At 40.7% G+C, this 16,621-nt stretch overlaps 1 protein-coding gene and 1 pseudogene across 2 annotated transcripts; both read right to left on the minus strand.

The window, feature by feature from the left end:
• Nucleotides 1-1,504: 1,504 nt before the first annotated feature.
• On the minus strand, nt 1,505-6,681 carry LOC306785033 (adenylate kinase 7-like; the record flags this gene model as incomplete). Its single annotated transcript, XM_079279260.1, has 18 exons — nt 1,505-1,540; nt 1,650-1,808; nt 1,939-2,156; nt 2,660-2,857; nt 2,992-3,057; nt 3,144-3,272; nt 3,482-3,587; nt 3,727-3,855; nt 4,043-4,192; nt 4,318-4,395; nt 4,609-4,699; nt 4,824-4,912; nt 5,030-5,113; nt 5,266-5,376; nt 5,455-5,549; nt 5,634-5,748; nt 6,340-6,498; nt 6,598-6,681. The coding sequence occupies 18 exons, from the start codon at nt 6,679-6,681 to the stop codon at nt 1,505-1,507; spliced, it is 2,097 nt and encodes a 698-aa protein (XP_079135386.1).
• An 818-nt stretch (nt 6,682-7,499) lies between these two features.
• Nucleotides 7,500-12,751, minus strand: LOC306784438 (annotated as a pseudogene). Its single transcript, XR_013773170.1, has 8 exons — nt 12,699-12,751; nt 12,392-12,433; nt 11,528-11,570; nt 11,257-11,402; nt 11,086-11,162; nt 10,789-10,964; nt 10,538-10,685; nt 7,500-9,914 (listed from the first exon to the last, which is right to left on the minus strand). The product of XR_013773170.1 is annotated as an uncharacterized misc_RNA (transcript).
• Between the last annotated feature and the right edge of the window lie 3,870 nt (nt 12,752-16,621).

Raw genomic sequence — 16,621 nt, forward strand, 5'->3', positions numbered from 1 at the left:
AGCTCAACAAAGCAAGACAATGCATCGTATAGCTCTATTGTCTTCAGGTTGAATTGAGAGAAACGGAAACACTGAAACAGACATTTCAATACTTGAATACAGGTGCTTGTCTCTCTTTTATGCCTCTGTCAAGTCTCGAGATAGAATTCCTGCACCACCTTGTGTTGAAGAAGCAGACTTGTAGCCTGAATGAAAGTTGAACGATTCACATATGAAAGAAATATATTTTGATAATTTTGGATTGTAGGAATACGTTTTGTTTTCATTCTGGCTTTTTTATGAGCAAAGGAAGAATTATTACATTTATTTTTAGTGATAAATATCATAACAAAATGTGAGTAACCATGTTTTCTTTCAGCAGTGAAATATTGGAATGATGTTGATTTTGATCTTATGCATTTTTTTTATAAATTCGTTTGTATTCCGTCTCTACTGTCTCAACTTCAGCAGGAAGATTGTTGTGTTACGTCTTTGCTGGATTATAACCGGTCAGCACGCTTCTTCCAGTAAGCTCTGACTCTTCATCAGAGTGGGAGTTGAGTCAGAGACCAGATGGAGGCTGTAAAAGGACCGATCTGAAATGAGTGGAAACCTGGCAGGAATATCAAGCTTCCTAACAAACACTGCGCCAGGAGAAACATTGGTATTTTTTCATGTTAAAAGTGTAGTTCTTAGTGTTATGAATGTGTATACTTATACCATATCACAATATACCTGTGAAGTATTGTATTACTCTCTGTGTGTTTGTGTACTATGTTAAAGCACAGTTTGAATTAAGTTAGTTGTTTTTTTAATTTGACGGTTATAAGTATTGGTGTAAGTATAATGAGTGTTATGCACACACGTTTCTCTGGGTGAAGTCATTCATAGTTTGGCTTTCATATTCCCAATGTGCAGGACCCAACACTTTATTTTCCACTTTGACGGCGAGCTGAGATTCTTTCTGACATCTGATTTCCAATCAATCAATACGTGTATGAAGGTGTAGACCCTCCAATGGAGCATTTGACCTCTGACCTTCTAGTCATTAACAATCCCTTTACGTTTACATCTGCAGACTGGATGGGAAACACAACCCTTTATTAATATGTATACAGAATTTATAATGACAAATTAATGACACAACAGCTGCTCTTATTAATGGCTTATGAATTATCTAACAAGGAGTATTAAATAGTTTAGTATCCATTACTAAACTCATTCGTTGGTACATCTTTTATAAAGAGACCTACTCACTGAGAGTAGCATTGACCAGGGACTTAAATAAAGTATTATCTATGCCTGCTCAGTGTTTGCCCTCTTTGCTTCAGGTAAACTAATAAATGACAACAAAAGGCACAAGTCTTATGAATAGAATCTGTGACGTCACATCTACAGGGACAACCTTCTCATGAAATTCCTTCAATCTTTTCATGTTACAATCATCTTTCATTATGTGACTGGAGGAAAAACAAAGGCTCAAATAAATAACAGGTATGGGCTCATTTCCTCATTAGATTCATTGTTACTGTTGTTGGTTGTTCCTCAGCAGATGTTCAGCCTGCAAAAACAAAACATGACATATCAGCTGCTGCACCAATTCACTCACACAGTATTTAACAGAAGGCCCCATATATGCCTCAACATGAGAACCTCTACTGTGTAAATACCAGAAAGTCTACGGGGTCCTCTGGTTTGATCTTGCAGCAATCCAACATGGCTTCAGTGAGCGAGGGCATCACGTGCTTCATCAGATAGTTCCTCAGAGGAAGAGAGTGAGCTTCCAGCAGCTCGTACTCCTGTCGCTCCACTTCGGACAAATCCCTCTGCTAAGGAATGATGAAATATTTGAATTGGCTAATCGTATTTACAAGTCATTGTGTTCCAGCGAAGTACATAAACCCGATGCGGCATGGTAATCCATCTCCACCATCTATGAATGCATTACACAACACTCACCCACTCCTCATAGCGAGCAGCCATCTCAGCCAGTGCAGCTTCATTCCTACGTTTCTTCTCAGCAGCGTCTGCAGCCAGTTTCTGCTTCCTCTCTTCATCTTTCTTCCTGTCCTCCTCCTCCTGCTCCTCTGGACTCAGCCCGCAGTTTTTGGGAATCCCCACCATCTCTGTGATCTTCTTCATAACATCTGTGTACTCTGAATCACCTGTGGTGACCTCTGGAGGAGGGACAAGACACACTTACTGGTAAGAAACATGACTAAAGGAAACATGACATCCAGCATGTCGATCCTCGTCATTGAAGAAACAGTTTGTTTACTCGGTTTCTTAACAAGAGTTAGATGAGGAGATCGATATGACTCGCATGTCAGTATGGTGGAGCCAGCAGCTGGTTAGCTTAGCTAAGCATAAAGACTGGAAGCAGGGGGAAACAGCTAGCCTGGCAACAAAAGAAAAAGAAAATCTTCTCTACAACAAAGCGAATAAGTATATTTCCCTAAAGGTTGAACTATTCCTCCTGAATCTTAGACATTGTCACTTTTTTCACTTGCCCCGTATTAAAACGTGACACAAAGCGCTGTTAAACACAGACAGACAGAACGGCATGAAAACCGGCTTCCAACGATCAAAACTCACATTTTCTATGATTTAATTCTCCACATCTCAGGTAAATATTCTCTTGATGGTCTAATATGAAATACGTGTCGTTAGAGGAGAGTACCAATATGTTCCAGGAGAACCTCAAGCTCATCAAAGTAGTCCAGCAGGGTTTGCTCCGCCGTACTGAGTTGTCTGTATCTCGTCAGGCGAGGGACAAATTCCTCCTGAGTGGAACGCATTTTCTCTGCAACGCTCTGTGGAAGTCTCTGAGCTCTGTTTGTCAGGAAATCATCTGTCGCGTTGAGGACAAAAATGTGCTCTGCAAAACATGAAGCAAGTAGAATAAGAATGCTTGGTCATATTAGAGAAGAGAGTTTGGGGGATTGCCTGCTATTCCGCAAGAGCTGAATGGTTTGATTTGTGGTTAATTAAAGTAACAAGTACATCAACAACCTGGAGTGATCTGCTCGTTGTACACGGGTTTTTTGGGCGTCACATCCTGGTTCTCTGTTTCCTCATCTGCATGATAAAAACACCACATCTGCATTAGTGTTTTTAATATTAATAAACATCACATCGGAATTAAATGAATGGATGAAACATACCAGAGAAAATCAGCTTTGCCTGCTCGTAAGACTTCGGGAAGCCATCGAGAACAAATCCTTGGTTCCTGCATGGCTTTGAATTCAGCTTTTCTCTCAAAATGTCAAAAACCAGATGGTCAGCCAGTCGACCTACCGGACCAACACAGTTGTTAGAACCTCTTCCTGGATACAAGTCTCTTTCTCACTTTTAATATCTTATAACATTGTGATCAACAGTTTTAGCGTACAAGTTTGAATGAATCCAAGAGCTGCTGTCGTCAAACATCCAAACCACAACGTTTCATAGCAACAAACCAAACCATGTCGCTCTTAGTTTGGTCTGTGGTTCTCTGACTAACCTGCATTCATTTCCATGCTATTGTTAAATTGTTCCAGTTGTTTCTGTGCAGCAGTCGCTGCCTCTTCACTGTCAATGTCAGGGTCAGCTTCATTCACTATCTTCTTCTGCAGCAGAGAACAAGAAACACGAAAAATGAGTCTGTATTGAGTCTTAAATTGCAACGAAGGCCTTCCACAAGAGGGCAGTATATTTCCTTTAGTTGAGTTAGTCTGTCTGGGAGGCAAATGCTTTTATCCCACTGACCAGCTGTGCGATCTTTTCCTCAATGACCTCTTTGATGTTGATGTGGTGTATTTGGTAATGACTGCAGAGCTTCTCTGCAATGGTGGTTTTACCCACAGCTGGAGGTCCAACCAGGAAAATTCTGATTGGCTGTGAAAAATAAACGGGGAAAAAGGGAAATCATGGCAGCTTTTACGCCCCAAATACCCCATCAATGTGTTTGTAATGTTGTGGATTACTTTACTGACACATTGAATCTGGCCATACTGTAGATCTGAGCAACAGAAATGGTTTAAATATATTTTAATCTTTCCTGCTATCTGTACATAACACTCACAAGAAGCTGCCTGGTGTCTTTGTACTCCTCAGCAATGCTCGCCATGTTTTCAACCATCCCAGCTTCAGACGTCCAGCGGAGCCTGAAGGAGTCTTTTATAATAAAAGCATCCAGGCGGAGGTCGATGTTAAGGTAATCCAATTCATCTGGCTGGAATAAATCAAGGGTACGAAAATTAATTCACAAATGTAGAAAGACTTGAATCTGCACATTAAGAGATAATCCAGACTAGATTCTTATTTATTTTAAATAAGAATAAACATTTCACACTGTACCGTAAAAGCCTTCGTGGCGATGGCATCCTGCTCAGGTACCTTGTTCATTTTTCCGGACCCAAGTGTGACGCTTATCCTCTGAAGGGTTAAGAGTCAGAGAATAAGATTAGTTTCGAAGCATTTTTGGAACTTTCTTTTTGTCATTTTCCTTTTGTTCACAGTAGAAAGCTCACAATAGTCCCCAGCTGGATTCTAATCAGTAGTGGGTGACCAGGTCGACCTACAGTAGTGTTTCACAACATCTTAATTTTCTTCAATGTACTGCTGCATTCATGTTTTCAATAAAGTTACCTTTACAATATCCTCTAAAGTGTTCTTGGAGTCATCGACAGCAAGAATGTACTTTGACTTTGGCTTGAGTTCAACGATGTTTTGGATCACTCTGAAAAGGAAAGACAATTCAGCCCTTCAGTAATTATCCCCAAAATATATATATACAGCATATATATATATATATATATATATATATATATATATATATGTAGGAGTACAGAAATTTAAATCACCCTCCAAGATCATTCACGTGAATCATGGGGATGTGATTCGTGCCCTGTCCAAAGAGAGGAACTTTTGGAAACTGCATCAACCAGGACACCTGTTCAAAACACAAAAACATTATTTTTTACAGAACATGATATTGCAAATGAAGGTATTAGTAAATATACACATCCATACACCATACTGAGTTATTACAGTCCACATTCATATCTACCTTGAAGAAGTAGTGAAAGAGGTTCTCTCCTTTTCCATACTGAAGACCACAAGCTACAACATATCCAGTGAGCTTGAACTTTTTCTGTAAGATTGGAAAATCACACAGAATCTGTGACGTTTACATGCATACAACATGTTCATGTTAAAGGCCTTGCTTAATAAATTGCATGGAGTAAAATGCTGCTGGCATATTTGTTGAGTATGTGGAACTTTTCATCCCTAAAGTGTACATACACCTCTACGCAGTTTCAGCACAAGATTCTCCACATTATTGTGTTTTCTGAAATTGGGATGTGGCCTTCTTCTTCTGAACTCTTCCTCTGATAGCAGAACATCTGTTTCTTCCTGAAGAGACAAATTATAACATAAATGGTCGTGTTTTATTCACAGGACGTGTTGGCAAAGATTTTCCTCCAGGCTCACCAGATTCGGTGGCTTGGTCATGGCCCAGGTCATCACACTTGAGACTAAGATGAACATTTTTCGAGACTTGAAGTTCTCCATCTCGGCATTAAGGGCTGTTGTAGAAGACAGAAAACAGCATGACAAAGGAAACAGCAAAGCCAGTCCACTGCATAATAAGCCTATACTTACTCCCTTACCGGTGATTGCCCATGTGGCTTCTTCAATCTGCTGTTGTGTAGCACTTTCTGAGATGTTGTACACCACTACGTCACACTCCAGCAGGCGCTCAAGAAGCTCGTCTCGAGTTGGTGACTGCCAAAAGACATTAGATATACAATTACACATTGTCTGTACTCATAATTTACAAATAGGTATTTTAGTTACTTGTTATGGCAAGTAAAAGCAATACAAAATACTCAATTAAGTAAAAGCCCTGCATTTAAAGTATTATCAGAAAAACATACTTGGCATTAATATGTTAAAACATAAATCGTTTAAAATGAGGCAGTTAAAACATAAAAGTACTCTTTATGCGGAACGACTCAATAACAGAATCTTATATGATTATTGATGATGCATTTTAAAAGCAGCTTTTCATTGGTGTATATAAGGAGCCAATTTTAACTATGGTAGTAGTAGTAGTAGTAGTAATAGTAGTTCAATCTATAGCAATGAATCCTATTGTAGGCTATGATTTGTAATTTAAAAAGCTGTGTCATGTAATGTGCAAGTACGGTACCTCAACATCGTAGCCTAAGTATAACGCTTGAGTAGATGTACTTCGTTACTTTCCCCCACTTTACCTGTTGCATTTGAAAGTAAAGCCCAGAAACAATGCATCAAATGTCCGCGTAGACGAACTGAAGCATGACAACGTTACTCGTCATTTAACTCCTGACTCACCGGATACTGCTCAAGCAGAAAGTTGTCTTTCCCATCTTTGGTGGAAGGAGACACAGTTCCCACTATTTGAAAAGCAGGTTCCCTTCGAGGGGAGGCTTCTTCTTCTTCCTCCTCCTCCTCCTCCTCCTCCTCCTCGGCCACGCGCGATGTCGATAAAAACTGTTAAGACGGTCAGAATGAACACTGTAAAACGTGTGGACGACAAGCCATCTTATATTACGTTAGCGGGTCGCAACTAATTAGCTTAGCGAACGTTACCTTAGCGATGTGTTTGGAGGAATATCTGTCGACGTCGTTGATAAAAATACGTTTGGGACGAGTTTGTTGCTTTTTGTCCCCCATTTTTTTTTTAAAGGCGAGGATTTGCGGTTACATATGCCTTAATCTTTTTTTGTAGTAACGATTAACTTTATGACATAAAGGAATTGTGTTAAAGCTCTTACTGACGAAGTAGTACAGCTAGTTATTGCTGTTGCTTCCGGGGTCCGTTACTATGGACTCACTTCGGTTGCCACGGCCCCAGCATGAGAAGGATAGTGATTAACCCCCGCTGGATCATCGTCACAATCAACGCAATGTATGAGGGCCGGGAGTGATCAGGTCCAACCCCTTTGCTGCCGCACCAATCCTGATATATTGTGTTGGCGCTGTGTGATAAAGTCAAAGGTGGGGCCTGTTTCATGGTTACCTAAAGTTGAGCTGGTAAAAGTGCTCATACACATGAACAAGAGGCCTGGGGAGCACAATGATTAGGGTAAGATGATGGTACGATCAAGAACAGCCACCGGCAATCTAAAAAAGTATCGACAAGTTGTGAACACATTCAGGAATGTGTCGGCCTGTTGATCAACTGGAAGGAACTATAGATCGAGATATGGCTGTTGTTGGTTTGTGACTCCAAAGAATGTGTAGATTGCTTTATCTCAGGACCTGTTTATGAGTTTGTGTCAGACAAGATGACAATTTTATACCAGTAATGGCAGCAGCAAAGCGTGCAAACTGCCAAGTAAGATAAAGAACTATTGAGTCACACTCCAGTCACTGATGGATTTAATCCTGACGAACAAAGTGTGCTATGTAAAACGGTATGAACCAGTGAAATACACAAACCTTTTACTTTTTATTGATGAAATCATTTGAATACAATATACTGTGCACAGATGCAGGTAAACCATTGTCTTAAACTTACATTACCATCAAATCAATCATCAATGTAATCATCAAAACCAGTGGCGGCTGGTCAATAGAGGGCCATGGGGCATGGCCCCACCATAAGCCACACAAAAAAGGAAAAAAAAATAATAATAATAATAAATTGTACAAATTGTCAATATTTGTGTTTTTGAACTATGGAATGTACCCAGTAATGTGTAAAATATGATATCTGCGCAAAATATATGCTTTATCTGCTCGTCCTCTCCCCATGTGCTCGTGCTCTCTGTCTGTGTGCACGACACTCTGAGAACGCGCAGCTTGGGGGGCCTGATCGTTTTGGCCCAAAAGAGACGGGTCTATGAAGCAGTTTAGCCAATTGCTGATTCAAGATATAAATGAGTGACATACAATTTAGCCAATCAGCGCCCTCAAATAGATTCAGCTGTGGGCCAGAACGATCAGGCCCATAGCTGCGTGTTCTCGTCAGGAGAAGTCTCTACAGGTGCCTGCGCCACGAGCACTCCTCCTCCAAGACCCGTTTGAGAGGAGAACTTTGGCGGAGATTCTGCAGCCAAAGAGCTGATATCAGATCAGCCTGACCTCACAATCAGACAGCAGGCTCGCGGGAAAGGGAAGCAGTATGCGAAGCTTCTGTACTAGCTGTACACCAGACAGGTTTGGCTAGCTGGATGACGTCATGCTAATCATTTATTTAGCTTTTTAAAACAACGGGGACGGATCCAGCACGGACAGTTACGGGAGTGAGGGATGAGGAGGTAAGGAAACATGAGAACACCAGGACACACATGGCGAACTCTGTCAAGCTACATATTAGACAAAGTGAACATCTTTTCTTCTACATAGTTGTCCTCAGTCTCATCTGCTTAACTTGGTCATGGAGGCATCAGCATGTAATAGAGATGTTAAATTAACAGTGAAAACTCATCAAAGCTTAATTTAACATCAGTAATAATGCGTGTTTGATACTTACATTTTTTTTTTGCATTAAATCATACTGGGATGTTTGCTGAAATTGATAGGATGGCCCTACCTAGAAAATGTTCCACCAGCCGCCACTGATCAAAACTATTTCAAACTGTACAGTTGGCGCTCATTCAGTGAATAACTTTTTGTATTGAAATCAGTGTAGTTGAACCGCGGTTAATCATGTGTAACTTCAGAGGTGACTCGTGCTGAAAGCTTTTATCACAAACGGAAACTTTACTGCAACCAGAACAGCTAAAGGGGATTGTTTCCTGTGTGGGTTTTCATGTGTAAAGCTGAACTGTGGCTAAAAGATTTCTTGCAGACTGAGCAGCTGAAAGGTTTTTCTCCTGTGTGGGTTCTCATGTGCATCTGTAAAGTTGAACGCCGGTTAAACGATTTCTTACAGACTGAACAGCTGAAAGGTTTTTCTCCTGTGTGGGTTATCATGTGGTTCTGTAAAGTTGCACGCCTGTGAAAAGATTTCTTACAGGCTGAGCAGCTGAAAGGTTTTTCTCCTGTGTGGGTTCTCATGTGTCTCTGTAAATTTGAACGCACGTTAAAATATTTCTTACAGACTGAGCAGCTGAAAGGTTTTTCTCCTGTGTGGGTTCTCATGTGGTTCTGTAATGTTGCACGCCTGTGAAAAGATTTCTTACAGACTGAGCAGCTGAAAGGCTTTTCTCCTGTGTGGGTTATCATGTGCTTCTGTAAATTTGAACGCTGGTTAAAAGATTTCTTACAGACTGAGCAGCTGAAAGGCTTTTCTCCTGTGTGGGTTCTCATGTGGTTCTGTAAAGTTGAACGCCGGTTAAAAGATTTCTTACAGACTGAGCAGCTGAAAGGCTTTTCTCCTGTGTGGGTTCTCATGTGCAGCTTCAGATGTTGACTCCTGCCAAATGTTTTCTCACACTCTGAGCATCTAAAATGTTTTTCACCAGCACTACATCTTGAATCACTGACATGGACTTCATCAGGTTTCACATAGTTTAAACCTGACTGAGGTTCTCTGGTCTTCTTCCCATCACCACCCTCATCAGTGTCAGAAGAGTCTCCAGTCTTCTCATCAGTACCTGGTTCTGGATGTCTATCTGGATCCAAGTTCCTGTCTGGTTCTGGTCCTCCACAGTCTTCTCCATCAGCTTCTGTTCCCATCTGTTTAGTTTGTCTTTGATGAAGCTGTGAGGACTGAGCTTCCTCTTCTTCACTGTTCACAGGAGTGAATGAGAACTTGACATCAGCCTCCTCCAGACCTTGAAGCTGCTCTCCTTCCTGACTGGTGCAGAGTTCCTCCTGTTCTTCTTTAATGTGTGAGGGCTCTGGGTCCTCCTGTTCTTTAATGTGTGAGGGCTCTGGGTCCTCCTGGTCCAGACTGGAGCTCCAGTCCTGCTGCTCAGAGGGAACCTCTTCTTTAACTAACAACAGCTGCTGGACGTCTGCAGGAAAACCGTAAACACACACAGAGACGTTACAAAGACATTTTAGAATTGCGCAAATAGTCTCCTGGACATACACTTCCAGAGTATCACTAGAACCAGATAATACAACTAGAAAATGCATTTCCTGCTGAAAATGCATTAGAATGCTGAAAGCTGAAATTAATTGTGAGAAAATTGCTGAAAATAGATATCCAATTTAAAAAAATTAAAAAAACGTGCAAAAATCTTAATAATTCAAAAAGTTCAAAAACAGTGATAACTATATTTCAGCCCTTTTTTCTTAACTTCATGAGTCACAAACCATGGAAGCAACAACCGTGTCGCAGCTTTTTCAGTGTCCCTTAGAAACACTTTGTGTTGTTCGTCTTTGCTACTTGCAGCACATTTCTGTTCTTGGTTGTGTTTTTATCCATTTGCAGCATTTCATTCCCTGAATGCTGCACTTGTGTTGTAAAAAAAGATTAGGATTTGCAAAGTGCCCTGAGCTCTCAGGACCCTGTATAGATGTCTGAAATAATTCACTGTTTAACACCCTCAAAAAACAATGAAACCAGGTGTGGATCATCCCATCGTGCTGCCAAAGAGCCGATCAGGAGTTCTAGACGTTCCCACGGGCTCACCTTCAGCCACAGAGTAGCACATGATGAAGTCAGCCCCAGCAGGGAGGGTGTGCACAGCGCTGGCGTCCACCACCACTTCATTCATCATCCCTTTGTCCACGGCATCACAGGCAGTCACTGGATCATCGTGCTTGTCTCCGCGGCACGCCTAATGACATACACAGTCACCTTCACAGAATCTCAGAAACTAAAACAGGCGTTTTTTTTACGCCACATTCTGCCGGATTCGACTGGGTTTCACGTGTACGTACCTGTAGTACAAAGATCTTTGGCTTTCCTACGAGGCTCTTGCACTTGTCTCCTTTGAACAGGGACGTGATGTGCTGAATGCTGATCTTGCCGTCGTAGGTGTACACGTGATCGTTCTCTCCGTGGCTCAGGAAGACCAGCAGAAAGCAGTCGGCGTCTGAATGGTTTTCCTCGGCGGCTGGCGGGACATCAGGTGTTTGTTAAACTCGCTACCGAACAAGTAAAACGCAACAGGATACCACATGTTGGATCTTAAGTTTGCATATTAAAAAAGGACAAGGAAGCAGGTATGTGCTTACCTTCACTGATTTTATCTAAAACTTCCACCTGTTTGAAGTTATCATAAGCCCTCACTTCAAAGTTCAGGTCCTTCAGTCTAAAAAGAGAGGTGAAGGAAAGTCTTACAGTCGCTCAACAAGTACAGACAAGTTCTTAAGCACACAGTATCCAACATGTCTGCGTAGCGATACCTTTTCTCCAAGTTGTAGCAGTCGGCGTTCCGTGCCTGTCACTTAACCCAAGGCGCCAGAAGAAGCGCTCCTGGTTAAAGACGAGCGCGAGGCCTCGTTTGTGGTTGTCCATCTTGTACTCCTCTGCAGGGTCCAGAGCTAAAGAGCTGTTTCACAATGACAAAGAGCCCAGAAACAAAGACAACATTAGGTGCATACTGGTGTCAATTTTAGCAGCATATAGTATAGTGCAAACAAGAGACATAGTAACTAACAGGAAGAAACAGTTTACCTTCTGATGAAGGCATCAGTCTCGGTTACGTTCTCCGTGCTTGCTATAAAACACAACACATACATGAATACCCTCATAACAATGTAGATGTTGCAACAATGTTGCACTGAAAAGTCTGGCTTTGCAGCTTTTTTTTTTAGACAACACAAATACTTTGCTGCTTTTCAGGCTTCTTTGTTCAGCAGCACAACTAAAGGTGCATGCATTGCTCCACTGCTGGCGGTATGGGGGTCAAGCAGCCATTGTTTCATCAGCTTAAGAGTCCTCGTGGCCCTCAATAGCTGGGTGGCCGGTGAAGCAAGATGGCAAAGGCTGCTAAAAGAACAGAGGCCAAAAGTGACACCTCCATACCCCACCCTGCAGATATGTGGGTCACACTGTGTGCGCTAAAGGCAGCACTTGGAAGGTATGTGACTATCTACTGTGTCATCTGCTGTCTAATACAACAGTGTTGCAATAAAATCCTACCTTCATAAAGGGTATAACACAGATTTGACTTAATGGCCATTTCGGATGCTGTACACACGGAGCAGTGTTTGTAATATTTAGTGTACCCTCATTGACAAATAGGTTGGGTGGACAATTGTACTTTCCCAAAAAACCAACAGATCAGTTTCTAAATGACAAAGGATATCAGGATATATGGGGCAATGATATCCTGTCAACGTGATATGTAGTAATCGAGGCAGTTTGAGTTCATGATTAATCTCACCCTTATTAAGTTAACTGCACTTCAGCCTCACTGGTAATAAAACCTCGTTTGTTTCACTTTTGCTTCGGAAAGAGCAAAGAAAATTCACAAGAAACTTCTAATAGTACACAAACTTGACAAAAACAAACAGTAGAAGTGTGTGAAACGCTCACCCGCCCTGTCTGGTGCTGCTGCTCTGTGTTTAGCAGCACTTCCTGGGAAGGCGAGAGAAAGAGCAATTAAGTCCCGACATTCAGAATGTTTTCCTAAAATAAAAACCTGTTGTACTAACATTGTGACAGGCAGTAAAGGCGTGACAACTCTTATGATGGAACATAGGAAGTAGTAAAGCGCGCTTCAATCATGATACTGAGCCTTTTACATCGAACAAGAAAAGTCGTTGTATTTACTTTTCTAAGTTTTAAAATGTCTACAAATGATGTCGACTGTTAATAACAAACGTTCGTGTAAATGTGTTACCTTTACATCTGTCTTCTGTCGTGTTTGACATGGTCCCTGGTTTGACTCCGCTACAACTGGCACCGCAGAAAAATGAATCGCTTCGTCAAAGCAACACTGATGAGCCGGGATATATAGCCCCTCCCCTTTTTAAATCTCATTGGCTGAAAGTGACAACCGGAGAATGCGATTGGCTCTCACGCCCGTCAGTCAAAGATCAACAAGACAGAGGTTACGTGTTCGCCACACTGCAACAGCGACTAATCAAACGTATAAATACAGGCATTACATATGTCATGAAGTCTGATTCAGATCATGAATGAGATTAGGGTTAGAGCAGCCGAAGAAATTACGAGGGGCTAAATTTCTAACCCAGACTATTGTTAAATAGAATTATCTCACATTATTAAAATAATGTATTTTCTCTTTGATGAGGTATCAATGGGAGTCGACTCCACTCTGAATGCTGTTTACAAGAAACAGTTTCTACCAGTGGCGGGCCATCAGGGCCTGCAAGGCCTTCTCTGCTGGCCTAAGCAGAATCACAAAGCTATTTATATATATATATTTTTAAAGAATTATAATTTATTTTATAATTTTATAATTTTTCTGAAATGCACTACATGTATTATAATTTATAAAATTATTTTTCCCATTATCTTATTTTCTCATTGCACAGCTACTGTCTTCCTCAGTTGCTCTCAGTTGCTCTCAGTTGCTCTCAGTTGCTCTCAGTTGCTCTCAGTTGCTCTCAGTTGCTCTCAGTTGCTCTCAGTTGCTCTCAGTTGCTCTCAGATCTCACCTCTGTGTGTCTATGTAAGAACAGAGCCAGAGGCCTGCAGACTCGGCTCTGCAGCCAGTGCAGATTAAAGTACATGGGGACGATATTGTTGATTGTCATCGTGTTCAACCAATCAGATCTTTAGTTTAACATGTTGGGCGTATTCTTTGACTTGTCAGCGGCAGCTAGCGGCCTATAATGACGTCAGCATTACGTGCAGCTCAGTGTTCATCTGTAGCTTTCCCGCTAGGTGCAGTGTGCTGTGATTGCTTGCTAGCAAAACTGAGGTTGTTAGCAGTCAGAGTTCAAGTGGAAAGATATGGAAGAAATGATGGCATTTTTAGTTTTTTTTACTTCGCTTTGTTTTTTTAACATCAAATGGCGGAAGGACGAGAAGCTGATTTAGTGGCGGAGTTACTGGGAACGCCTTTCTCAAGAAGGACATTAAGCTGCCTGAGCAAAGCCGCTACACGACACCAAAGTACGCGGGACACTTTCAAGCTACGGTGCTCTTAAAAACGTTTGGAAGGACCCGAGTGGATCTCCAGATCAACGAACAAGTTCGCAGGGAAACGGAGCTCCACAATGAAAAAGTTAAGAAGAATAGGGAAATACTGAAAAGGACCTCTTGCTGGAACTGAAACACACGGATGTACTGCACATCCGAGTTATTGACCTCTTTGTAAACAAAGAGGAGGATGGACTTTGTATTTAAATAGAACAGCATTTGGTAAGTGAAACTGCTTTTGTTTTCTTTATATCTGCAGTGTGTTAAGTCTGGCACATGTGTTAAGTCTGGCAAATGCTTTTTAGGGAGGTTAAATTGTTGGATTGAAATTCAAATCATTAAATACACATACTGTTGCCCTGTACCTTGGGCAGTCCATTTTGGACTGAACTGTGTTCTTCATTAACTGCACTGGTTTGAAAAAAGAGAAACCCAGAGGATGAAATGAAGACAGGAGGATTTTTGCTAAAGAGCATTAGTTTATTTTCCACAGGTTACTTCAGAAACAGGTAATTATGTACATCTGGAATGTTGGATAAATGCATATCAATCATCTCACTGTGGCCGTTTCCAGAGAAACCTTAGAAATACTAGCTATATATACATTAAGAACAGTTCCTCTGCATTGGAATGTATTACTGGTTTTACAATCGTAAGTCACTAATGCTGATGATTCTTTTCTCAATGTTTTTTGAAGAGTATTTACAATTTGATTAGTGAGGTCTAAAAACAGAAGACTGCTGAATAAAGAAGAACAATACAGGAGCATAAGAAACCGACCCACATGAGTCGCCAAGATTCCAAACTATTTTCATGCCAGACTACAAGGCTTTTGAATCAAGAAATAAAACATATCCCTTAGAAATTAGTAAATTCTTGACCAATAAAAGACACCATTAATTCAATACATTCAGGGGTTTTCTGCAACAGGCTTACTTGGTCTGGTATGACCAGTAGTTTATGGGCGGCGAATGTTTAAATGTAACCTTTAAATAGATATGTTCACTGTTTTAGCATTCATCATTATCACATATAGGCTCACTTTATGTGTAGCATTTCAAGTATTCAGCTATCACTGATTGTATTAATATGATATAAATGTGACTGTGGTGCTCAGCTGTTGCAATTAGCAAGTCATTAGTGACCTTATAGTATTTTCAGAACTCATAATATAACACCACATCAGTTAAACAGAGTTTTGTAAATACATTTGGTTCAGGGGGGAGACGCTGTTTCAAATCAGTGTTCAATTTGCATGATATGTACTGGATAGAAATCTCAGTCCAGTGTGGTGCCATCTGTTGGCAAAAATATATCAGTGAATAAAAAGTGAATGAAGTTACAATACTGCCATCATGTGGAGGTTGTCCAGATGACATACATGCATGATTAGTGTCCCTTGTTTTTAGAAATATGTCGCAAAATGCACCACAAAGTGATCTTCTCAAGATGTGTATATATAGGTGAATATTAATAACAAATCAAAAATAATATTGTGATTTTATACTTCACAAAGCAATGAAATCACAGACCGTGGGCTGCTCGGTATCATCCCAGTGACAAATAAAAAGCCCCACATGGTACTCAATTAAATGCAATAAATTTGGGTTTCATGAATTGTGCAATCTTTGCATGATGTCGTTGGAAGCATGCAGTGATTCAAGTTTAGTGTAGTTCATGTCTACTCATGTCTACTGCCTTTCTATTCATTATTTTAAATCTAAATCAACAACAACACAAATGAAAATGCTGACATGTTTCATTCTTGGTTGAACCTTGTATGTATGCTCTGGGTCAAGATGATGCAAGTGTATCATCACAGATCATCACACACATCACGGATTTATGGAAACACCTATTGTAAACACACACAGTCCAAACTATTTACATTTACACAATTTACAATAAAATAAAATCTCTCTCACACACGCAACCCTGCGTTAGTGGAGGGGGCGTGGCCTCATAATAGTGACGTCATCGAAAAACGGACTTTCTGAGTTGCACTTGAACCTAACAAGTTTACCTGCAAAACCTACAAGATTGAGCTCTCAGCGATCTGATCACCTCGAAAACAACCTGTTGGAGAACTGACTTGAATACCTACAGCAAGCAATACCTGTTGGATACAATGGCTTCCAGTGGACCCCCGGTGTGCAGACCAGTGTGCATCGTCCGACCTACAGGTACATTTTTTTAAATGTTTTTTTATTTCATGCCAAATGTGTATATTAATGTTCCTTGACTCCATAAAAGGCCATTTCAGTACAAAACGTGCATTTAATTACGTTAAATTGTTGAATATTAAGCAAAAGAATGTTCAGAATTTAAGCTAGCAATTCGAAAAACTCAGATTTTGAGGCCACTCACAGTTTCTGGTGTAAAACAATAATTATATGTTAAGACTGGACTTTCTTCTTCCAAATAGGTGTGGAATGTGTTAACACATGTGTAGGGACATGAAAACACCGTTATTTTTGTTCGAGGGGATCAAATCGTCGATTTTTGTGTTGAAAATCTCGGAAACAAAATGGCGCCTCCACCAAGCTTAGCAGATAGCTAACAGTAGATCCTTTCAATAAAGACGCAGGCATCCGTCGAAGAGTTTCAGGGCTTTAGTTAGAATTATTCTTAATTTGTAAAACTGTGGAAACACAA

Source organism: Melanostigma gelatinosum (genome assembly GCF_949748355.1).
Source record: "Melanostigma gelatinosum genome assembly, chromosome: 11".
Taxonomy (NCBI): Eukaryota; Metazoa; Chordata; class Actinopteri; order Perciformes; family Zoarcidae; genus Melanostigma; species Melanostigma gelatinosum.